The sequence below is a fragment of the Boleophthalmus pectinirostris genome, unplaced genomic scaffold (genome assembly GCF_026225935.1).
Source record: "Boleophthalmus pectinirostris isolate CB_2022bp ecotype Guang Dong unplaced genomic scaffold, ASM2622593v1 HiC_scaffold_6, whole genome shotgun sequence".
Classification (NCBI taxonomy): Eukaryota; Metazoa; Chordata; class Actinopteri; order Gobiiformes; family Gobiidae; genus Boleophthalmus; species Boleophthalmus pectinirostris.
Window position 1 is genome coordinate 9,022,743 of NW_026571447.1, and position 25,109 is coordinate 9,047,851.

The 25,109-nt window shown below is 38.4% G+C and overlaps 2 protein-coding genes across 4 annotated transcripts in view; both read left to right on the forward strand.

Moving 5' to 3' along the window:
• Positions 1-8,202, forward strand: part of tlr18 (toll-like receptor 18) — a 28,832-nt gene extending 20,630 nt beyond the window's left edge. For 2 of the 3 annotated variants that reach the window (XM_055163472.1, XM_055163471.1), the window contains 2 exons: positions 590-954; positions 4,854-8,202. In XM_055163472.1, the coding sequence (XP_055019447.1) occupies positions 590-954; positions 4,854-5,300 (812 nt within the window). In that variant the 3' untranslated portion in view covers positions 5,301-8,202. The remainder of the gene's footprint in view (positions 1-589; positions 955-4,853) is intronic. The other variant, XM_055163473.1, reaches the window with a different exon arrangement.
• Positions 8,203-12,318: 4,116 nt separating this feature from the next.
• s100a1 (S100 calcium binding protein A1) lies at positions 12,319-19,384 on the forward strand. The gene is made up of 3 exons (XM_055163475.1): positions 12,319-12,452; positions 15,988-16,159; positions 19,107-19,384. Exons 2-3 carry the CDS (start codon positions 15,995-15,997, stop codon positions 19,266-19,268), a joined length of 327 nt encoding a protein of 108 aa, XP_055019450.1. The 5' UTR covers positions 12,319-12,452; positions 15,988-15,994; the 3' UTR covers positions 19,269-19,384.
• The last annotated feature ends 5,725 nt before the right edge of the window (positions 19,385-25,109 follow it).

The window sequence follows — 25,109 nt, forward strand, 5'->3', positions numbered from 1 at the left end:
AAATTAAAATAGAAATAGCTAATGCCTGGAACATTTACGGAGAGCCAAAAAGTTGTCAGATTTAAAAGTGAACTATTTTCAGTTGGAGGGACCATGGTATAAGAGGATTAAAAACTCAAAGCAGTGTTATTGATTCTGCTCCTCGTTGTTTAATCCTTACATATTTTATAGAGATCTTTTCTATCATGCTGGGGGAGTTCTACATGAAGCTCTATCGGTGGAATGTTTAGCAGTTGCCAGGGTGACACAATGCACCCATTAGCAAACACAGACAAAAACGTTTTAAGTCTGAAAGCTCAAGAAAAAAACACAAAATGGATTTAAGCAACATTCATGGTGCTGTTTAGGTGTTTGATTTTCAATAAAAAAATGAAAAACTTATGACCGTAATTTTATGCATGAGAGACTTATTTAAGAGCACAAATCATCTGACCTTTTGTAGCTCCACCTTAGTCAGCTCTTTCTGGTCAGATTGTGTTAAAACAAAACTCAAATTAAAGTCTAACTTGAGTATCAGCTGCAAAGTATCAATATAGAGAGACCTTTTCTATAATCACAAAAGTACTGACCGTGATGTTTTTGCTCTCAGGGCGTGTGGCGTGCGACATCAGACTGGTCATCCTCATCTGCGTGGCCACTACAGCTTTGGTCATTATCGTGCTCATGATCATCTGCTACATCTTCGATCTCCCGTGGTACACCAAAGCCACGTACCAGATCATCCGTGCCAAGTACAGGGCGTACCAGGAGAGCGCGTCTGGGGGGGTGGGCATGTTCACGTACCACGCATTCATCTCCTACAGCCACTCGGACGCGGAGTGGGTGAGGGACCAGCTGATGCCCGCGCTGGAGAGCAGCAGGAACCCATACCGCCTGTGCATCCACGAGAGAGACTTCATGCCTGGGAAGTGGATAATTGATAACATCATTGAGAACATTGAGAACAGCCGCAAGGTATGAGCATTGTCTATTTTATTTTATTTTTTTAAAGGGCCCATATTACGCCACTTTCTAATCTGTTATAATGTTGTTTCCTCACTGCAAACATTCCAGGAGTTGTGTTTTGTTTCATTCACACAGATTTAACACACAAACCCTGCTTATTTAGTTTGAGTTCTTCTCTCAGACAGAAAACACTTTGTTCCACCTTTTGATGTCATGTGGTAATATAGGAAGTGCTCCACTGTGTTTTTAAACTACATACACGTTCACTAGAATCATTTGAATAATTTCAGACCTGGAATTTCCCATTTCTACTGAACAAAAGGTAAAAAGTAGTTGTTAACTTGAAAACTACTGCTTCATGACATCACAAGGTGTAATAGAGCATTTTATGCTTTGGAATGTAGACAGACTAATAATAAAGGATGATGCAAAAGTGTGTGAATGAAACAAAACACAACTCAAGGTATGGTTTTGAGGAATGTAACAACATTATAACATGGCTTAAAGCTCACAAGAGTCAATATACAATGCAGAATTTAAGACCTTTACACAAGCACTGTGTAAGCTGATGTGGGGTCCTCCACCTGCTTCTCCATGGGGATGTTATTGCTTTGCCTGGAATGTTTCACTATATGGCATTAAACTGAACTATATTGCATATACTACAGTTGTTTTTATTCCTAAAAAATCAAGCAGTCAATTTTTATTTATAGAGCACCTTTCATACACACACACACACACACAAAGTGCTTTATAGTGATCTTTCTTGCTACTAACTATCTGAAATCTGATATATCTATCTTTTCTGCAACTATTTTATTTGATTTTATTAATTCAATATTTTACCAGGCAAGTCAGTTGAGAACACTTTCTCATTTGCAATGACGACCTGGCCAAGAGGCAGTATAAAACAAAAGCACAAACAGAAAACATTCACACATAAACTATAACATGAACAGTGAATAGAGATATAAGACAGTGAAACATTTGCAGATTAAAGATATAAAAGTGTTAAAAACATGTGCAATTATCCTGTAAAATACTCTGGATGGAGTTTTTAAACTAAGTTTTAAAGTCTGTGGAAGGTGGTTCCAGTCACTTGCTGCAGAAAACTGAAATGAGGAACCCAAAGCTGTGCGGGCTTTAGACTAGACTAGGCTTTAGTATTAAACTGAATTAATTTGCATTTTTTACTACAGTTGTTTTTATTCCTCAAAAATCAATCAATCAATCAGTCCAACTTTACTTATAAAGCACTTTTCATACAAAAAATGCAACACAAAGCGCTTTACAGTGATCTTTTTTACTACAAACTATCTGGAATCTGACATAACTATCTGGAATCTGGGACACTAACTATCTGGAATCAGTACACAAAGAAAAAAAGAAACTCCTTCGCAACTTCAGCACAAACAACAAAAACACAGTACAAACATAACGACAAGACTAGCAACTGGGGAGGAGAAGGAAGTGAAGTCAACCCCAAAATATAGACAGGCAGCCTCTAGATCCAGATCTAAATTGATAAGATTGATACTGTACTGTGGAACATTGCAGGCAAAGCAATAACATTTCCATGGAAACAAGCAGGTGGAGTACCCTCCTCTAAAAGAGTTACAGTACACATTTAAAGTGTACTTTAAAATTTAAATTTTTTTTAAAGAAGAGATACTGGGTGTAGGAGTATGTAGTAAGTAGCCAAATTGCATTTAAGTATTTAGTAGCATGGGGCAGATACACTGAAAAAGGTGCAGTTCTACTTCAATATTCAGCACCACCACTAGAGGGTGCCATTGTCTAAATGTTTATAGAGAGGAAGTTGGGTGAACAGCACTAAACAGGCTGTTTTGGTCAAATATTTGTATATAAGTATGAGCATTTATAATTATGATTTCAGATGTCTTTTTAAAATACTTTTATCTATGCAAAGGCCTTACACTGGAATGAATGCCTGAATACACCTTGGATATCTAACAGCATAAGCAAATATGAGGCGATATTTTATTAGACAGACACCATTATTAGTTTGCATGGTCACAGTTTAACCGTTTATGGTGGCATACTTTTACCACCATTACCAGCTTGTCTCCATAGAGACAGACAAGTTGAATGACAGACTCTAGAACATTCAGGAAAAGCAATAACGTTTTGTATTTGTCGTGGAGGTGAAGTTACATAATGCACCTTTAAAGAAGACCTATTGTGCTTGAGCCTGCGATATAGTTAGAATCTCTGAAACCGTGGACCATTATGATATAATTTGCACATTTTAAATTGCAATATTCATCTAAAATGACTTCATAATGCGAGCAATGAGAGCTGACGTCGCCGCAAACGTCATTACAACAATGGCCATATTCGAGTGGCAGTGAAAACATCTGAGATTGCTCAAACGTGCTCAAATCATTCCAAGTATAACTCCGAGAGTGTAAATGAGAAGGGGGAAACAACTAAAACCTAAAAGCTTTTAAGTGCATATGACCAATTTTCATTCTTAATTATGTCTTGGTTCAGTGGACTAGTACTTGTGGTAAATATTTATCATAGTTTTACATCAGTTAAGTGGCAGTTTGTGGGAAAAAAATGTGAGACTCAAAGACAAAAACAGGAAGTAGTGGTGAGTTCTAAAACGAAATACCTCTGTCTGCATCATCATCAACACCCAGAAGTGCAGAGACAATTTACATGCAAGGAATGCATTTGATTAAACAAAATGTATTTTAATTAGTCCAATTTTTACTATTGTGCATTGTGACCAGCTTTGGCTCCTGTTAACATTACGGGTGGGGCATTATGCAGCGGCTGGGGCATTATGCTAAATACATTTTTTGAGCTTTCTACCACATTATAACATTGTTCCCTCATCAAAAACATTTGAGCTTTCAGATGTCATACATGCATGTTTCTGTAATTTAGCGTTATTCAAACCCTCGTTACAGTTAGATGTAAGATTCTGTGCAATGCTGAGCTCACAATCCTGCATCGCCCATTTTCCCACATAATTCTCCATAATTAACAGTACACAACAGCGCTGTGGTTTCATTATGGGGATGCACATTGATTGTGTTGCAACTGCACTCTGAAGGGGGAGCGATTTAGCACGGGAAGCAAAAGAAGGGGAGACTCAGAGCATCAAAAATGAAAGTGAAATTATAAAACATTTTAATACTGTTTTTGGCATATAGTATTTCCAAAACAATAAAAGGTAACATGGCAATCTAAATATGTTATGTTAGAAGTTAATACCCCATAGAAGTAAAATACCCCCTCTTGAAATATAATGATGTTAACTATGGTAACGAAGTGCAAGTAGCAAAGTACTGTACTCACTGGACTGAAAAGTAAAAGGCACTTTTCATATGATTTGAGGTGTTATTTTTAACATCCTGACTAAAGTTTTTGAGTTAAAAAAATCCACACAATACACAAAATTCTTAAGAAAAAATAAGAAATTAATTTGTATTGCAACTCTAGCTGAGATTCTTACGCAAAATTGACTTGAGTAAACCTTTATTATTAGTCTGTCTACATCTCCTAACCTCCAAAATGCTCTTTTCCACCTTGTGATGTCATGAAGCAGTAGTTTTCAAGTTAACAGATTCTTTTTACCTTTTTTTTCAGTAGCGACTGGCAGTTCCAGGGTTGAAATTATTCAAATGATTCTAGTGAAGGTGTATGGAGTATAAAAACACAGTGGAGCACTTTCTGTATTACCACATGACATCATATTCATTTGAGAGAAGAACTCAGCCTATGTATGCAGGATTTATGTGTTAAACATGTGTGAATGAAACAAAACACAAGTCCAAGTGCATTTTTTACAAGGAAACAACACTATAACAGATGAGAAAATGGAGTAATATGGTCCCTTTAACAAAAACCTTAACTCCCACATCTGCTTCTTTCAGGTCATCTTTGTTCTTTCACGGCACTTTGTCAACAGCGAATGGTGCAACTATGAGCTGTACTTCGCCCAGCAGCGGGCCATGGGCAAATCCTTCTCCGATGTGATCCTGGTGGTCAAGGAACCCATCGACCCCAGCTCCCTCCCCAACAAATACTGCAAACTCCGCAAGATGTTGAGCACCAAGACCTACCTGGAGTGGCCCCAGCAAGTGAACCAGCGGGCATTTTTCTGGGCACAGCTTCGGAGCGTGCTGGGGAGGCCTTCACCGGTGAGGTCCAGGAGCGTCAGCGTGAGGAGCAGCAGGCTTCATTCGCAGGAGAGTCAGCACCTGGAGTTTACTAGTGGACTGAGCGTGGCTGTGGTAGGAGAGCCTAGAAGTACAGAGATGGAGAGAAGTGAGGACGAGGTTAATCAAAAGCAAGTGCAGCTACCTGTGGCCGGATACTGAAGTACGATTGGACGAGTGAATGCTTGGTGAAATATAGGTCTGTCACAATAACATGTTTGTTTTTTCATTTAATCTGGAACTCTGCTCATTTGACTGGAGCCAAACGCTATGGATGATGGCAGATTCCGTTACTTCACTTCTTAATACAGTCTAGGAGAGATAATTACTAATACTTCTAATATTAATTAATAGGCAGAGGTTCCAGTTCTGGGCCCCTATGACCCTGGGGCCCGGGACAGCAAACCCCTTCGCTCCTCCCCGTCAACTTTCTGACAATAAGTGTACATTTTCTTTGTAATTATGGGAAGGTTTTTTTTTATTTTAATTGTAATATGATAAGATTTGCACTGTAGAGGGTTAGCTAAATCTGTGTCTGTCTATGGTTGATTTTTGGTTCCTTCTGATATTTATTTGTTGCTCTGCAGGACTTTTAATGACACTGTCTGTTTAAATATTGTTTACTGGGATTATCCTGCTTTATTTTGCGTTAATGACAAGAAGTAGTTTAAATATTGCCATTTATAGCAGTATTTCTCTGTAGCAGTATATCATGCTTCAAACTCTTAATGGGCCTAACACTAATACTCCAACTGTAGACCAAGTCAAAATCTGAAGGTAGGCCCTGAATGCTAGGCCTATCACGATAATAATTATATCAGCTTAATGTTCAATAACTGATAGCAGGAATAATATGCTGTATTTTGGGGGTCAATATTTAATGTGTGTATGGATGCACCGAGCAGATACTGGTATCAGATATCGGCACCAATACTGAAAACTTTGCTGGATAAGATATCGGCCAAATATCATTTCAACTGATATCCTGGTTGGACATAAATTGTAGTAATAAAGACGGTTGACCCAGAAAGTGTCACACTTAACATACATTTGGACCAGTTTTATCTTAAAATGTTTTTGTTTTAAAGAAATAAATGGCATTTTTTGTCTCTGCTCTGGTATCAGATGATATCGGTAGATATTTACAGCCATAATATCGGAACTAGTATTGGAACTACAAAAGTTGGATCAGTGCATCCCTAAATGTGTGTATGATTTATTTGCAATAGCGGAGAGGCTTTTGCTAGGTTTATGTATTACAGTAAGATTTGAGCTGTAGAGGGGTTAAGTAACTTATCAACTAAGGTTAATTATTGGTTCATTCAACTATTTATTTGCTGCAGCTCAGGCCTTTTAAGGATAAAGTATATTTACAAATGGCATGAAGTACTTTCAGTATTATACTTTATCTGAATATTTATCTTGGTTTAAAATCTGTAATGGTGACAGGCCTATTGGACACTGGTCTTGACAGGTTGCCCCAGCTACATTGAAGGATGGGTCAAATGCAGGGGTCAAATTTCTCTCTTACATCAATACAATATAAATTCTACCTAACCTGTTTACTTACTACAGCCAAAATGCAGAGGGTTTTTGATACATGATATGGAGCATTACATAGTGCAAGGTCTGTGTTTACTCAAATGTACAAGTTTTTAATTTGTATCAAATTAAACAAAGATTTCATTATTGTTTTGTGACATGATTTTTATATTAAAATGTCATGTCAAATCCCACCGTGATATGGAGCTCACAGTCCCGCCCTCTTCAAAGTCTGCTCTGGTTCCGGAAATAACATTTTTCCCATAGACCAGCTACATGGTAACTAATATACATAACACTGTTGTTTTAAAGGTGCATGGTGTAACTTTTGTGGTGAAGGGTTCGAGATGTTATTGCTTCATCTCGAATGTTTCACAGTATGGTATTAAACCTTTCTATCATCCTGGACACCAAATTAGACCAAGTTACGGGTCAGGTCTGTAGAGAGGCCACTCACAGTCAGAATGTTTGCTTTTCTACACGTTTTTGAATTATTGAACCACCTGTAATTGAATACATGTAAGGCAGAGCTGTTTAATGTCATACTGTGGAATATTCCAGGCAGAGCAATAACATATCCATAGAAACAAGCAGGTGATGGAGACCCAACTAAAATGTTACATAGTGCACCTTTAAGTTCAAAAAGTATGTTTAAAAATCTAAATTGTGTGAAAAGTTTTGATAACTTAGTGGTTTATAAAATTTCAGAAACAGATTTTACATACAATTATAGGTTTCATACTCTTTAGTTACCAAATAGCTGATTAGCCCTGAGCAAACTTTCAAAACTGTAATATATATTTTTCAAAAAGTTTGAGAAAAATCAGGAGGTGAGCGGTCACTGCTGAGCATCATAGACGAAATTGTGAAGCCTCCTAGAATAGTAGCCCAAGTATTTTTTCAAGGTTTTTGAGACAACAGAAAAATAACTTCTGTTAACTGTAATAAAAATAAAATAAAAATCTTTCTTATTGGCAGGATATGAAAGCTTTTTTGAAGGACAACCCCAATGTAACTCGTATAGATACAGCAGAGTGAGGAGAGCAGAATGAAACCGAAAAAACAAATACCTGGGCAGTTCCGCTATGAGGAGTGTTTGCATTAACTGCTGACCTGGACTTGTCAACAGTCAATAAACGGCTGCAAATAGAAAGGAGCTACTCCATTTACAATCAATGTGAAATGTGTAATTAACTTTTATAACAAATGACTGTGAAAGGATGTGAATGCCATTGGAAAGGGCAGATTGTGTACAAAAATAAGTTCTATAATATATATTTTATGGAATATCAAATTTTCAGAGGTGGAAAGTACTCACTTGCATTTAGTTTTCTAGCAGCATACTTTTATTCCTACTTGAGTTATATTTTTATTGAAGTAACATCACTCTTACTTGAGATCAATTTTTGGCTAATCTACCCACCTCTGCAAATTTGTCAACATTTGATAATATATTTGTAATATATGTCGATTCTGTGTGAAATTCTCCACGGTGAGATCAATAAAGTTCCATCTGATCTTATGCTATCTTTTCTCTTTTTTGTAATTATTAATGTTTAAATGGCCCATGTTGCGCTTTTGATCTGTTATAAAGTTCTTTTTTCTCTCAAACAGAAAACACTCAGTTCAACCTTGTGACGTCATGCCGTAATACAGGAAGTGCTTCACCGTGTTTCGAAACTCCATACACCTTCACTAGAATCATTTTGACTATTTAAGCCTTGGAATTGCCAGTCTCTAGTAAACAAAAAGGTGGAACAGAGCATTTTGAGCTGATGTAGACACCCTAATAATCCAGGATTACTCAGACTCCAACTCCTGGTGTGTTTTTGATGAGGTAACAGCATTATAACTTCACTTAAAGCTCACAAGAGTCAATTTCGAGTAATATAGGACTCTTAAATGTGTAGCCCTTTGCTCCTCCCCTCTCCGGTCACATGATGTTTTGGACCAAAGCCAGACTGTGTGTTGACTCTGGGGCAGGAGATGAGATGAGTACCGCCTCACTGTTAAAAGCATATCATTACACACACAGGCAGAGTCATCTATGTGGTGCACTGAAGTAACTGGGATGCCCTGTCTTTTATAAGGCTTTAGACAATACCAGACAACAAAGTGGAAAAACAGTAGTTGAGGTAATAACAATATGAATCTATCTCCAGGTAACTATCACTGTTGGGTAATCTTCAAAATATAATCACTATTTGACAACTTCAAGCTTAAATACGGCCACATACATTAAAAGTGCACTGTGTAACTTTTTGGTTGGGGGTCCATCACCTGCTTGTTTCTATGGAGATGCCTGGAATGTTTCACAGTATGACATTAAACAGCTCTACCTTACATTCATTCAATTACAGTTGGTTTTATAGCTTAAAAATGCCTAGAAAAGCAAGTGTTCTGACTGTGAGCAGGGTTGCATCTCCACAGATTTAACTCGATCTGGATTGGTCTTCATGAAGATTGAAAGGTTTCATTCCTTGTCTTCTAATGCCAGATGCAAACTTTAATCTGGTGCTGCTTTATTTATTTATTTATGTATTTATTTATTATTTAACCAGTAAGCTCCCACTGAAATACTGAATGTAATTTTCACTGTACTGGCCCTATTACAGAGGGGAGGGGGAGGCTATAGATACACAGGGAGTCTGAAACCCTCCCTAACCACTGTGCCACCTTCATCCTTCACACTTTTATGGTCCACACTATGTAAATGAAAGAAATGACTCCAACTATGGGCAGACAGAAGGGACACAAAGCATGACTGTGTGGAGCGGTGCAAATATGGATGTAAATGTATTCTAATGAACTTACCCTGTGTTGACAGATCTGTGATGGAGCTGACAGACAGGCGATGTTATTGCATCACTTCACTATGCAAATATTACAGCTCCCTTTAATCACATGAAACACAGCGGATTAAGTGAGAGCTAATACAGGCTAACTTGTTTACATTGCTTATGACAGCTCCTCCCTTTGTAAATGCTCTTCTTCAGTCCTACTGTAAAAGCTGGTGTGAGTTGCTGTGAGTTTGCGTACTACAGATTTGCTGTTATGTAGAAGGCTATCTAAAAGGTGCACTATGTAACTTTTCTGCTTGATTCCACAGAGATGTTATTGTTTTGCCTGGAATGTTTCACAGTATAACTTATACTTAACTTATCTAACGCCCCGTCCACACTAGTACGTATTCAAGTCGTTTTTGTTGCAGACGCAGTGTTCGTCCACACTAATCCGATTGAAAACGGCTCCAGAGACGGAACGATCTGGTGCAGCCAGCTCCCACAAAATCCTTTGAGTACGCATCTGATCCAGCACTGTGTGGACGCCTGAAAACGTTGATACGCTGATGTAGGTCTATGCGCTGTGAAGTAATTCACCGCCAAAACACCAAGAGGCTATAATATATGTCTATTCATATATACGGTCTATGTGTATGACCTGCAGATGTCTAATCTCTGAAAAGTTTAACATGAACCATCTCCAACATGATAAAAGCACAGAACAGACTCAACATAATCAGAACACCCCTCTGTCACAGAAAGAACACTCATATTCAACTGAGTTTTGTCCTTCAGTCCGACAGAAGCTGAACTGCATCAGCGTACAATAGCGAGCTGTTTTTTGAGTCCTTAGTTTATGCCAATTACCCATGTGGTTTTAAGTTTCGTTTCTGTAAAACGTAAACAAATATGCTCCAAGCTGTGTGGATAGGGAACGCTTGCAGACACAGAAACGGCGTGTCTGGACGCAGATCATTTCGGATACAGTGATATGGTGATACAGTGACACGCGGATAAATTTCAGTGTAAACGTAGTCTAACTTATTTGAACTTGAAGAGAAGTGAAACATCTTCACTCTAAAGCTTTTGTCCTGTTGATAGAACTGATTTTATTTTTTTTTTTGTAGATCACACCTGAACGACTAAAGGATTACACCATTAACTATCTTACATTTAGTCAGTTAAAGGAGTTAATATGTTTTAGTTTTTATGCTCAAAAGCACAAAAACAGTGACAAAACATTCTTAATTGCTTACTGTGTGTAGTCGCCTCTCCAGAGAGCTGACCTGTGAGTAGAACTGGCATCACCTGCTTATCTCCATGTCATACGAAGGGAACATTCCAGACAACACAAAACCATCTCCAAAGAGACCAGCAAATGGTGAACCCTCCAGGAGAAAAGTTCCGTAGTGCACCTGTAATGTACATCAAAATGAAATGGATCAATATTTAGTATTGTTCTAAATCCATGAGTTAGTATGCGTTGATCTTTTCTATATTTTATTCATAAATCACCATACAACGTCATTTATTTTTCAGTGACTCTGTTTCACTGTTCCTATGGCATGTGACTTTCAATAATTATGAATGGGTAAACAAGGTGAGTGACTTCACCACTATTGCCATAGTTCAGTTTGTGTCAGGATGTGCACTTGCCAGTCCAGTTTTTCTCTGCCATAATAGGGCATGTGAGTTCTTATACAGGCGTCATGTAAGCATTCTGGTCTATCATTTTTCAGTTTTGGATGGCAAATAAAAAAATATCTCAATTCGTGCATGCATGTGTTCCAGAATTTAAAAAAAAAAAAAAGGACTGTTGCCATAGAGATGAACAATCTGAAACAAAATATTATATCTTCTGAATTGAAAATACTCAAACTGCTGCAGGAAGCTGAAACCCAGTAGGCTGTGACTTTAGGTTAAATCTTTTGATAAGTCTCGAATGACAGACAGGTCGAGCAGCATCTGATATCTGATAACAGCCTACATCTTGGTTTGATGTTTTTCACTTTAGCGGTGAAATGAATTATAGAAGTAGTTGTAGATCTAATACAGAGGTGGATAGTTCTCAGTTGCATTTATAAAGAAATTGCGCTTTCCAGAGTACTTTTCTAGCAGCATATTTTTACTCGTATTTGAGTAATACTATTTGAGGTAACAGTACTCGAGTAAGTTGTAACTACTGTCAGTAAGTCTACAACTAGCAAAAGGTTTATGTTGATAATATGAAATGATTTGAACATTTGTGTTTCTTCCACCACTTCTTCAGATATGGTTTAGTTTTCTCATTTTTGTATCTGTCCTTTGAAAATACCAGATTTTGCAAATTTTTTAATGATTTGCCTCTCATTATATTAAGTTTAAACTATAAAGCAGATGACTCTCTCTGACACTTACTCTTACTTGAGCAGTAGTTTCCCAAATATTTTTTTACACTTGATTGAGTAAAACCATGAACCACTACTTTATACTTCTACGTCAGTAATATTATTTTTGAAGTAACGTTACACTTGCTTTAAAATAACTTTTAGCTACTCTGCCTACCTCTGATCTAATAGCTGCACATCCGTTTTGTTTATCCGGCAACATTAGATTTCTCCCAGGTAATTTTCACACACAGTTCTTGGTTAATTAAAATTTAGTATTCTTAAAAGCAGAAAATAGCATTACATTACACGCACCACTACTTCTAAACGCCAATAATATCAGGTAAACTCAAGGGATTTCTTAACAGCGTCAGATACCGTTTGCATTAGCTCATCACTTCCTGTTTGACAATAAAAGTTGTATTTGGCACGCTGCCTGCTCTCCCGTCCTTACTTTACCTTACCTGGCTGCGGTTTTGCAGGTGAGCTGAAGGGGGCGGGGTCTAAGGGAGCACGGTCTCCAGTGAACACGCCCACAAGGTCAATAAAGCTGCACGCGCTGACTGCACGCGCTTACAACTTCCACTTCTTCTGTCCTCCGTGAACGCGAACGCTCTGTACAGGTGAGTCTCCCACCGGGTTTTCAGAAAAAAAAAAAAATTCAGACGAATTTATTAAAAAGAAATAAATAAACAGCTTGATCGTGCTAAAAACGTGCTGGAGAGAAAAGAAAAAAAAAAGATTAAATAAAAAATACAATTAGTGTCAGGTGTGTTCCCCCCAATTCGATATAACTGCTCCGTGCTGACGTGGTCGACGTATTTTGCACGTTTTGCATGCTCGTACACTCAAATCTTGTGAAACGACGTTTGATTGTGAATAGAGGGCATGATACGAACCTGTAACTCGATGCAAAACATGCTCATTTTGGTGTTTTTGAAAAAGAGATTGCTGCAAGAAAAATGCAGGCTGTGTTGAACCTAACGTTAATCCTATCAAAGTATCAAATCCGTTGGCGTTGCTGTAAAAAAAAATAAAAAATTCTAGTCCGAAATCCAGATTTGTTATATTTAACTCCCTTTTGTTCTTTTCTTATATTAATTCCTTAAATTATTGCAGAAAAACACAAAATACAGTACAATCTTTTTTTTTTTTTTTTTTTTTTTTTTTTAAGTTGACGTACTTAAACTTCTAGCAATGTTATTGTTAATACCACTGTGTATTTAAATGGCTGCGTACATTTTCTAGGACTATTTTTGGGGAAACAAACAAAAAAAGTTAATAAAAAATAAAATGTAACTTCGGCTACATCTTATTAATCATTTTGCAGCCCACCCTGTTCCAAAAAATGATAGCGATATGACCTAACCAATTAAGCCAACAGTTCCATTACTATACTGTTTTATAAATTTTAAGTTTCTCTGCAATAATCCCCACTAGTCTATTCAAAAGAATTGCGTGGACATGTGCCAATCTGAACCTTTGGCTCCTTGTTGGGGGTCCATCTTTTGTTGGTCAGGGCGGTTGCCAGGTGAGCTGTTCATCCCCCCCTGGGCTCTTGCCTCTCAGGTATCCTCTGTCCAACTGTCAACAATAGTTTGACTCAGACAGGAGCTTACACTTGTATTTTTACTAATTTATTTTCTGTTGTTTGCTTTCTGCACTGCAAAAAGTGATATCCAAGTTAAAATGACTTGAATTAAGAGCATTTCAACTTGAAAAGTAAAATTTATTGTGTAACTTTTCTGGTGAAGGCTGTGTCAAAGGCTTTTCTCCATGGAAATGCTTTGTCTGGAATGTTTCACAGTATGGTATTAAACCTTTCTATCTTCACGGAGCCCAAACTAGACCAAGTTACAGGTCAGATCTGTGGAGAAGCAACCCCCCTCACAGTCAGACATCCTTTTTTTTTTTTTTTTTTTTTAGGTGAGCTATAAAACCACCTGCAGTTGAATAAATGTAAGTAGAGCTGTTTAATGTCATACTGTGGAACATTCCAGGCAGAGCAATGACATATCCATAGAAATGAGCAGGTAATTGTAAATACAAAAAGTCTTGTTCCATTGGCAGATCATTTTACTTGTCAAATGAAATTTACTCAAATCATGATAAAACTTTCTTAATTCAAGTCGTCTTACCATAACTAGATTTTAGTTTTTGCAGTGCTGTGCGAAATTTTGCAAATTGAGTCATGGGGGATGTACAACTTGGAAAAAATATTCACTTGCAATTATTCTGATAAGCATTGTGATAAGATATGCAATTTATGTTTTAATAAGATTCTGTTCACAATTTAAACCCGTCCATAAGAATTGCCAAAAAAGACTGAAATATGAACTAACGAACAAGAACAATACAAGAATCAAATTTCAGAACATGTTTGTACAGACCTAAACCACATTGTTGGCAGTTTTTTATGCAGAATAAGACCGGATATTTAGTTTGGGGAAATTATGGTACTAAATAACTGCAGCCTTTGTGATTTGTTAATTGAATCACAATCAAATCTGAAGTTTAATAGACTCATTTTGCTGAACTCCTTTTTTATAATGTCTGAAATGTAGGATAAAAAAGGTGTGGTTAGATAATTGTGTAACAAGCAGCTAGCTTTCTCATGAACTGATGTCTCATCAAATAGTTCTATTGTTGTAGTTCTTGGAAAAATTGGGTCAAGCTTAGAGGATGGATGAACTGGATGAACTGGGCTTCTCTGTTGCTCCGTGATTGGCAAGTTTTGTCATTCACTGCCACCAGTGAATTATGAACTTTCGTGGGTGTGAGTGTGGGAACGTTTAATTTTTAAAATTTTTAATCTTGTTTGTAAAATGTTTTTTATAAATGTACCACAGATAAAATGGATTATGGGAGTTGGTTTGACCCAGAGGCAGCACTACCACAGGGCATAAAACTGCTTAGAGCCCCCAAACAATTTCCCTCAGTGCCACTAATGGATGAGGCCTCAGAACAACTTGATTTTCTCTCATTATGACATTAAATGAGGGAAGTTTTACTTTTAAACAATAATCAGTAAAAGAAAATCATATGTAATGGATGTAAATAAAAATGTAATTGTACCAGGAAAAAAAAACTACTATTTCTGGTTATCTAGTAGGCGACCTAACTAATAAGAAGTTTCCAGTCCACCATAATTCAAATGAAAAGAGATGCGCATGTCTCAAGAACAATGGGGAAAAACAGACAATAAGTATATTTAAAAAAAAAAAAAAAAAAAACGGTGCCTTTTATAGTGAGGGCCCCAAGCTCAAGTTTTCCTAGGGCCCCCAAATTGTTAACTCCACCACTGGTTTGACATTTAATATTAAAGTGCATATGACCGGCTAAACTCAATTGTATTTTATTGCATCAATATGTAACTTTTCCCCAAAAATAAACTAAAATCAAAGTGTGTTTTTTCACTGTGTATGTGTTTATGTCCTTGAGAAACAGAAAAACACATCCTTATTCTGAGCGAGCTTGTATCTCCACAAACCTGACACAGAAAGCTGCATACTTTCACTTTTAAGGTTGGACACTGGCAGCAGATGTGACGTGTACGAGTAATTCTGTAACAGTTACCTAGCAACCATTATGTTAAGTTTTGGCCCTTGTTATCTTCCTTGTGCGAAAATTATCCCTGCATTTTTGCATGGAATTTTTCTGTGTTGATAACATTGGTAGAGGTATTCCATTTTAAAACAAAGTTACTTCCTGCATTTTTTTTTTTACTTTTCTTTTCACAAACTACCACTTAACAGATTTAAAGCTATGCTAAATAGTTAACCACAAGTATTATCTGATTAAACCAAGTAAACATAAGAAAAAAACATGAAAACCTGATGTATGCTCTTTAACGATTGCATTGTGTAACTTTTTTCTGGTGGAGGGTCCATGCATTTCTTTGTGGAGATGTTCTTGCTTTGTCTGGAATGTTTCACAGTACTGCATTAAACCAGACCAAACTGGACCAAGTTACATATCAGATCTGTGGAGAGGCAACCCTGCTCAGTCAGACTGCCTGGTCTTATTTAGACATTTTTGAGTTATAAAGTAATTGAATAAATTTAAGGTAGAATTGTGGAAGCAGTTGCATATCCATAGTGAGAAAGTTACATAGTGCAACTTTTTTAAGCACACTGTCCATGTCTTCTGTTTTTCCAGGACCACAATGGAAGATTCCAGGCTCACCTCTGCGATCCAGTGTCTAGTGGGAGTGTTCCACGAGTACGCCTGCAAGGATGAGGAGACCAAAAAGTTGAGCAAGTCCATGGACCAGTTCAAGCTGAGCAAGAAGGAGCTCAAGGAACTACTGCAGAAGGAGCTCAACTTTGAGGCGAGTTTGTCTTTTGGAGCATTTTCATGAGTTTCAGATAACATCAGGACATTCTAGAATCTCTGTAGGTTCAAGTGCCTGTGACCGGTTGAACTACTCATTTTACTAAAATGCAATTAGATTCATTTATATTTGAGATTTCATAAAAAAAAAAAAAAAAAAATAAAAAAAAAATCGCCCAGTGTGATTCCTGTTTTAGGTTTCAGTTGGTTGGAAAATCATGGCCTCACATAAGGGAATTACACAACTGTTACCTCGTACACTGGGCCAAAAACCCTCTAATGTACACAGATACTAGTATTTAACTAATACAAATGTAAAAAAAAAAAATTAAACACCTCTAAATTTTACATTTTAAATTACAGGTGCTTAAAAATGCTAGAAAATATGCTTCTTCTGTGACCTCTCCACAGATCTGACCTGTAACTTGGTCTGGTTTAGTCTCCATGATGATGGAAAGGTTTAATGCCACACTGTGAAACATTGTAGACAAAGTACTAACATCCCCATGGAGAAAAGCATTTGACACCCTCCACAAGAAAAGTTACACAATGCACCTTTAACTCAAATAAGAGTTACAAATTTGGTCCTAGTTCATGGTTAATCCCACTGATTACAAGGACCATCCACACAAAACAAAAATTTACTTGGAGCTCAATGTTTTCATCACTGTCAGTTAAAAAACAAACAAAACAAAACTGGCAATTCAATAGTTTCAGAAAGTAGAACATAGACTGTATAAAGAAGTTAAAAAAAAAAAAAGCTAATTAAGGGTGCTTTCACACCAACAGTATTTGGTGCGCACCAAATGGTCCATTTGAACCAAAAGTGGTTAGTTCGGTTTGTTTGCGTTGGTGTGAAGGTGTCAATCGGACTCGGACCTGAGCCAAATCAAGCGGACCGAGACCGAAAAAGAGGTGGTCTTGAATTTCCCTTGAATCTGCACCAAATGACCAACTTTGGTGCGGTTCCTCCGGTGTGAACGTGAACTCCGGTCCAAACCAGAGACAGCAGGTCCAAACGAACTATTCTAGATGCATCATGGGAGGGACACGCTTCTCCTCTGCCTGAAATGACGCACTGTACGACTCCAGTGCAGTAACAGATTGTTGTCCAGACGCAGTCGCGATTTATTTTCGAAATATTTTGCCAACAATGGCCAATACAGAGAATGTAATACACGAAGATCAGAGCAAGTACCGTGTGAACGTGTGGCTCCAGAGTGAGTCAAAATTTGGGGTGTGTACGCCTGCAAAAAGAGGTCCCGGTGTTCCCCGTGTTCATGCAGCAACCAACATTTGTTATTTTAGGCTTTTAATTAACCAAATAATTTTATGGCAATAGGCAATCACCTATTCAGTTGATTCAACTTTAAAAAATGTCCTGCTTTTAGCCTCATTTGAGAAATACAGTCGGACTAGATCCACACCAGAGTCCTGAACCAGCGGGAGCAGCTCTGTTCAGGCCGGGCTCAGATGACGTGGAGCAGGGAGTGAAAATCACTTTCCCCGGGAAGAACCAAATGCGCGGAGGACGGACGCTAACCAACTAAACTGGACTCACGCTTCTGTCCAGATGCTTTGCACCACCTCGGAACCAGCCGTGGTTCTTGAGCGCAGAGGACCAGAGCAGCCCGCACAGACCTGTAGGTAGTCCACAGCGCATTCTCACTTTCCCCGCACGGAACCAGCGCGCAGACGGCGGAACCTACCCTCTCAGACCCAGTCATTGTGCACTGTTCTTGCTCGCCACCATTTGGAACCAGCACATGGAGGATGGAGCCTCCTGACCATCTAACCAACGCACTTGTAGGACGACAGAAGACCAAGGACCAGACCCCAGCCCCATTCTGAGGAGCTGCGTGGTATGGTGAGCGCTGTTGGCTGCTGCTGTTACTTGAACTCTGGGCTGATGTGCGGTGAGCTTGTACAAAGTTCTACATGTTGCTGTTTTATGAGTTCATGGTGATAAGTTGATGAGGACAGCCTGTGGTATTAACAGGGAACATCGGTATTGATAATTGGAGGTATCGCTGTTGTAGCGGGAAACAGAGGCACGTCAATCGGACCAATTTTGGTTTGTTTGCCGGTGTGAATGTGGACCACACTGGAGTGTATTTGCTATGTAACAATTTTATTGCCTGGTGCAGACTAAATAATCAAACTAGCGGTGTGAAAACGCCCTAAGAATTGGTTAAAAGTTGCTTTGAACATTTTAGACCAAAATGACGAGGCTCACAACAGCATTTAGAGGAGTGACAATATTCCACTGTAAGTCAATTGAAGCCAGAGTCAGAAGGAGCCGGAAGCACCTGCAGGTTCACTTCCTATTTGGAACGCAGTATGTCATTGTTAGTTAAAAGAAATTATATGGAGTGGGTGTGGAGCTAGAGCCAGTCCTAAAATTTCCAGTTCAACATTTGTAAATTCATATTTTAGAGATGTCATGGCCACGTACAATAAAATGAACAGAGGAAAAACTGGTTCTTTCCCCTGATTTGGAATAATGACCTCACATTCTAGTCTCTGAAAAAAACCTATACTGTTGGAAAATGATAGCTTTGTAAAGACAGAAAGTTTTTATTAAAGGTGCACTGTGTAACTTGTCTATTGGAGAGTCTGTCACCTGTTTGTCTCCATGAAGTTGTACCTAGAATGTTCCACAGTCTGGCCATAAGTTTATGAATCTCCATGGAGACTTGCAAGCCAAATAACAGATTAGATTTGTAGAGAGACGACCCCACTCAAAGTAATAATTTGTGTTTAAGATATATTTGGGCAATAAATAACACATGCAGTTGAATAAATGGAAGATAGTTTAGTTTAATGCTATACTGTGGACAATTTAACCCAAAGTATTAACACCTCCATGGAGACAAACTGGTTGTGGACCCCTCCAGCAAAGTTACAGGTTGCACCTTTTTAATCTGCATATTTAATCATTTCAGAACATTAACGACCCCGCCAAGATGGATGAGCTGATGAAGGACTTGGATGAAGACGGCGATGGTCAGGTGAACTTCCCGGAGTTCGTGGTGTTTGTGGCTTCCATGGCGTGTGTTTGCAACGACTTCCTGGAGACCATCCTGAAAGAAGACTGTGGAGAGTGAAAAACATGACCTCTGACCCCTCACAAGCCACACCCACTGAGCCCAAGAGCAGTTACTTGCATGATTTTGTTGTCAATCATCCACATTTCACAATCTTAATAAAAACATGTTTTCCATTTCTTTGTCAAGTCTTCTGTTTTTTTTCAATGATAAGTGGATAAAGTGGAACACCACAGGGGAACAGAAAAAAAAAAATCATTCTTTAAAAAAAAAAAAAGTGACTTATAATTTGAAACTTTCCATAGTTTGCATAAAAGACCAGGGGGAAAATGCATTGTGTTTTATTGTGTCAATGTAAAATTACTCATAAAAATGACAAAATATACAAGAAAATTACTGAGACAAATACATTAAACAAAATCAGTGCTCAAAATATGTTTCCAGAAGCTATTTTGGGGCATTTTTTTATGACAACAAAGGAGGCTCATGGCTACAGATATTGATCCATTCTTGCCGGTCTTCTATACCGTTGTTTCCCAAAGACTGGGTCGCAAGAGAGTTTTTTTTGGGGGGGTCGCCTTGTCATGATCTGCATGTAGGTCTGCAATATACATACACATACATCACCACACACTCCCTGCTCTGTTTACTGTTTAACACTGATTACTGTGTGATAGAAATTTAGATTGTGGAAAGATTTCTCTCAATCTGTCTTTGTGTAAATGAATGTGATTTCTACCTGAGACCAGACCCCCACAGGAAAATATTAAGACTAATTACATTAAACTAATGATTAGTTTATCTTTTAGAAACACTTTTGGTCTTGTAAACAAAACTTGTTTGGTTTGTTAGAAAGACCTTTCAATGTAAACATTTATGTTGCCCTTTAATTGCTAATCTTGTCAGGAAGTGACAAATGTGTGAATATGGAGGCAAATCAAATCAAGCAGATCTGGCCTCACCTGAGTAGGAGTCGTCACCTTCTCACTCTGAAATGTATATCTTCTGGTCATCTCAGGCTATATATATTTGGTGCTTTGTAACATTGGGGTATACTTGGGAAATGGGGCAAGATGTGGTCGGGACATACTGCTGGTTGAGAGAGGCTGTTGGTCTGTGGCCAGTGCAGGCCTAGGCCCTGTCCATATCTGTTGTAACAAGAATAAACCTTGGTCTATATTCCAAAAACTCATCAGGCTTCGCAAATGGATTCAATATTTAACTTCAAGAGATACATATTTTTTTCCACAACAACTGTTTTTCCTTGTTTAAAACTTGAGTACCGTATTTTTTGGACTATAAGGCGCACTTAAAATCCCTTAATGTTCGTAAACATCGACAGTGCTCCTTATGTATTGATTCTCGTTGTGCTTAACTGACCTGAAATTGATTTTCACACATATTCCACTGAGTCATCTCCTTTAGTCTGACAGAAGCTGACCGCATCAGCGCACAAGGAGTGAGCTGTTGTGGTTTTTTTTTTGCTTATAGTTTATGCAAATGAGCCATGTGGTTTTAAATTGTGTTTCTGTAAAACATAAATAAATGTGCACAAAGCTGCATTAAATACATTATTACTCAGTGTATATTTGAATCCTACTTGTAGGAGATAGTCTCGAGTTTCAAGTGTCGTCCATTTGTTTCGCTTAATGCGCCTTATAATCTGGTGTATAAAAATAGACAAGAGAATTCAACATTATTGATATTGCACCTTTTAGTCCAAAAAATACAGTCATACTATCACTTAGTCAACAAATATCCTCATTAATGTTCAATAATGGTCCCAAATTTATTTTGTAAGTTACAAATAATGTCTGTTGACTTGGGTCATAAAGATTTGTGACTTTTAAAATATGGGTCCTCAGAAAAAAAGTTTGGGAAGCACTGTTCTATAAGATCTTCTATCTCCTAAGGGGAAAGACTTTTACATATACACACCAGTTTTCAGATGATATTTGGAATATTCTGTTGTTTTGATTAGAATAAATGCAAGCAAATCATTCAATCCTTGTTCAGTAAACATTTGAAAAACTTGGTATATGCAGGTGCTGAAAGGTGCACTGTGTTTCTTTGGATATGTCATTTCTTGGCCTGGAATGTTCCACAGTATGACATTAAACAGCTCCATCTTACAGTTATTCCATTACAGGTGGTTTTATAGCTGAAAAATACCTAGAAAAACTGACATTCTGAGAGTGAGTGGGGTTGCCTCTCCACAGATCTGACCTGTAACTTGGTCTGGTTCAATCTCCATGAAGACAGAAAGGTTTAATACTATACTGTGAAACATTCCAGACAAAGCAATAATGTCTCCTTGGAGAAAAGCATTTGAAAGACCCCCACACAAAAAGTTACACAAAAAATGTATTTGAAAAATGAAAAAATGTCACTGAAGTTGCACTATCTCCTTGGGATTAAAGTGTGTTCAGTTTAGGTGTAGTTTTTCCTGAGCTATTCCCAAGAGAAAGTATATATAGGCCAAAATCTTCCCACAGCACGTACCTCTGTTATAAATACATGGCTTTGTATTTGCCACATTACGTTACAGCTTATTGTGCAAACCTAGTTATTCAAGTTCCTCATACTAACACTAGACAGGTCATGTATGGGCATCTTCTAAAACACATTTGGTATATTTGCATTTAGATTAACTGTAAATTATCTGTAAATTAGGTTAAAATTTACTTGAGTGACTTTTTTACACACTCTATATTACACTTCAGGTTGAGGGCACAAACTTTAGCGCCCAGACCAATGACATCACAGTCTCTGTTTATTTAGTGTAATCTGATTGGACAACTGTTCTGTCACTCACGTCACGTCACGTCACGTCAACCTGCTGCGTCAACTCGTAGCAGCTTCACGATTAGCGGCAGCAGCTACTTTAGCCTAAACCCTAAACCTCCCATTGATTTATAAAAAAAAAACTCCACACAGGAAATGGCGAGGACAGAGCCAAAGAGCGGACACACTGACCGACCCGCCGCCGGGACCCGGAGTTCTCGCTGCCGCCGCCGGGGCCAGGCAGAGGATAAAGTCTCTCCGCCTTTTCCCGCTCGTTTCTGGGTGTAAAAGTTTGTCCTGGGCGTAGCGCAGAGGCAGAAGTCCACCTGGTGTCCTGGTGCTAATATGGACTGGTGGAACTTTCAGATTTAAGTAGCAAGTGGAATTAAGTTTTAGTTTTACAACCAGCTCGTGCACTCGGCTCCCGGACCTCGCGTCACGGACCAGACTGGACCGGGATTTGGACCAGTTTCATCTCTTCATATTGGACAATAGACTTTTGGAGACAGAACCAATAGGACACTGGATAGAGGAAACCTTCTGCTTCAGTCTCTGGAGAAGGTAAGAGGCTGGTTTTCATTAGTTAGCGGCAAATGTGAAGATGGAGCGTCACAGGTAAACAATGTTAATAGTTAAATAGTGCGTAAATGAGCTGGTGGGTGCGGTGGAGCTGCTCTGGTTGTTCTGTCGTGTGCTGTAGGAGCGGCGCTGATGCCGTGTGTTCATGTTGTGACCAGAGCCTCTTATCTTATTGTAGTTTTGCTGTCGTTGTTGGGTCTGGGTGTGAACGGCGTGTTACGTTGTGTTGTTGCGTAAAGTTTTCGCGTGGCTGTTCATTGTGCTCTGATATAGTTCAGCCACTAGTAACCAAAATATTCATAATATATATTTATAATTTTGGCCTTGGTGCGCCTCCCAAAAATTATACCACAATTATTATTATTTTTTTTTTATATATATCACATCAGGAGAAGTGTGTGGACGGCGTGCCCTCGCGTACCACGCCCACTACAGCCCTGGTGCTGCCCGATGCGTGGCTGTTTCTTGCCCGATTGCTTCTTTCAGTGATGTTGTTCAGAGGTGTTTTTGACGAGGCTGTTGTTGAAGGTTTACAACCAGTGGCAGACCTTATTGTTTTTTTTTTGTTTTTAAAAAAAAATAAATTTCAACCTTTTATTATTGTCTTGTGTGCGTATCGTCTACCACACAGCCTCAACAACTATTGCAGCTAATAATAATAATATAAATAATAATGATAATAATAACAACACATAATTAGCCTAATACTGTTAAAGAAAAACGTGTTTGATAGCATTTCTGCTTTGTATGACTCCATCCCATTAAAATATTTATCAAATGGCCCTGCTGGTGACCCACGCCCTTCCAGTACATGTGCTCTGACTCCGCTCTGTTCATACATGTTAAACACACAAATCTTACAGTTCTTCTCTCAAATAGAAAACACTCTGTTCCACCTTGTGATGTCATGTGGTAATTCAGGAAGAGTTCCACTATGTTCTTGAACTCCATAGACTTTCACATTTTTTCCCTGGAATTTACTACTACTGAATAAATGGGTCAAAGATACAACTAGTCCAATTAATTTGGTCTTTCGATAATTTATGTTATAGACACATCAAGAATCTCGGACTTCCGGTCATTGCGCAATGCATACTGGGAAGGATTTTCCGAAAAAGTGAGCATCAAACCACCATGTTTGTTTTCCCAGTGGGATGCATCTATTGACAAAGCCAGTCTTTTCAAGTCTTTTGAACCATATCACTTTTGTTTCTGGTTCTGATATTGTCATATTTTTGGGATTTGGACATTGTAATTGTGTGGTTGTTGGATGTCCTAACAGCGGGAAACGGCTCGAGAAATTTGTTTGTGAACTCCATAAATGCAAAAGGGAATCAGATGTGTGTGACTGCAAACCTCTGTTCAAACTGTTTCCCTTCCCAACAGAATTGAATAATAGTACAAGGCGAAGGCGATGGGCAGTATTGATCCATAGGAAGGATGAAAAAGGAAACTTTGACTGCCTAAATCAACTCGAGTTTGTAGCGAACATTTTGTATATGGAGCAATTTTTCGGAGAATGCTTCCCAGTATGCATTGCGCAATGACCGGAAGTCCGAGATTCTTGATGTGTCTATTAGGGTCTTTTTTCAGACCAAGAGTTTTTTTTCATACCTGACAGTTTCGACTGCTCACTGGCACTCTTCCTCAGAGTGGTCATGTGATGTTGCTGTGACGTGTATGGTCAGCTGATTTATACAGGTTTTGGCGCTGTTTTCCTACCGGTGGAGGCAGGACGACAGCGCCATCTGCAGTCCGACTTCCTCAGGACAGTATTCCAGACGTGTGACAGTACTGGGACAGAGCAAACATCACTAAGACAGAGGACGTTGTTGGATTAAAGACGTAATCGAAATACGGATACTTGCCCACGGGACTATAAACCGGCATGAGGGTTTTTTTTACTCTCACACACCTGGGATACTGTCCTGAGGAAGTCAGACTGCAGATGGCGCTGTCATCCTGCCTCCACCAATAGGAAGACAGCGTCAAAACCTGTATAAATCAGCTGACCGGACACGTCACAGCAACATCATGTGACCACTCTGAGGAAGACTGCTATTGAACAGTCCAAACTGTCTGGTATGAAAACAAACTCTTGGTCTGAAAAAAAGAACTTTGAAAACAACTACTTAACGACATCATTACTTGGAACAGAGCATTTTTAGCTTTGGAGATGTAGACTGACACAGACTAATAATAAAGCTTCGCCAACATGTGAATGAAACTCCAGGTATGTTTTTGATGTCTGAAAGCAAAGGTGCTTCTGTTTTTTTAGATTCAAGGTTAATAACATTTATTTCAAAAGTAGATGTTTCTCTTTTCCTCTTGTAAAACAGAGTCAGTGACGGAATGATGAACAAATAATGAAGCATTCATACTTGTCTTTTTTGGGTTCTGGTTTGCGCCCAGTTTAGTCCAGATGTAAACTTGGTTTGGTACTGTTCTAGTAGTCTTAGTTTAGTCCTGGTTTAGTCCTGGTCTAATCTAGTTTAGTTCAGATTTTAGTCCCAATTATTATGTGGACACGAACAAGAG

Coding starts and splice junctions, on each gene's coding strand:
- s100a1 (XM_055163475.1), top strand. CDS start 15,995: ATGGAAGATTCCAGGCTCACCTCTGCGATCCAGTGTCTAGTGGGAGTG. Junction 16,160..19,106: donor AGAAGGAGCTCAACTTTGAG/GCGAGTTTGTCT, acceptor TAATCATTTCAG/AACATTAACGACCCCGCCAA.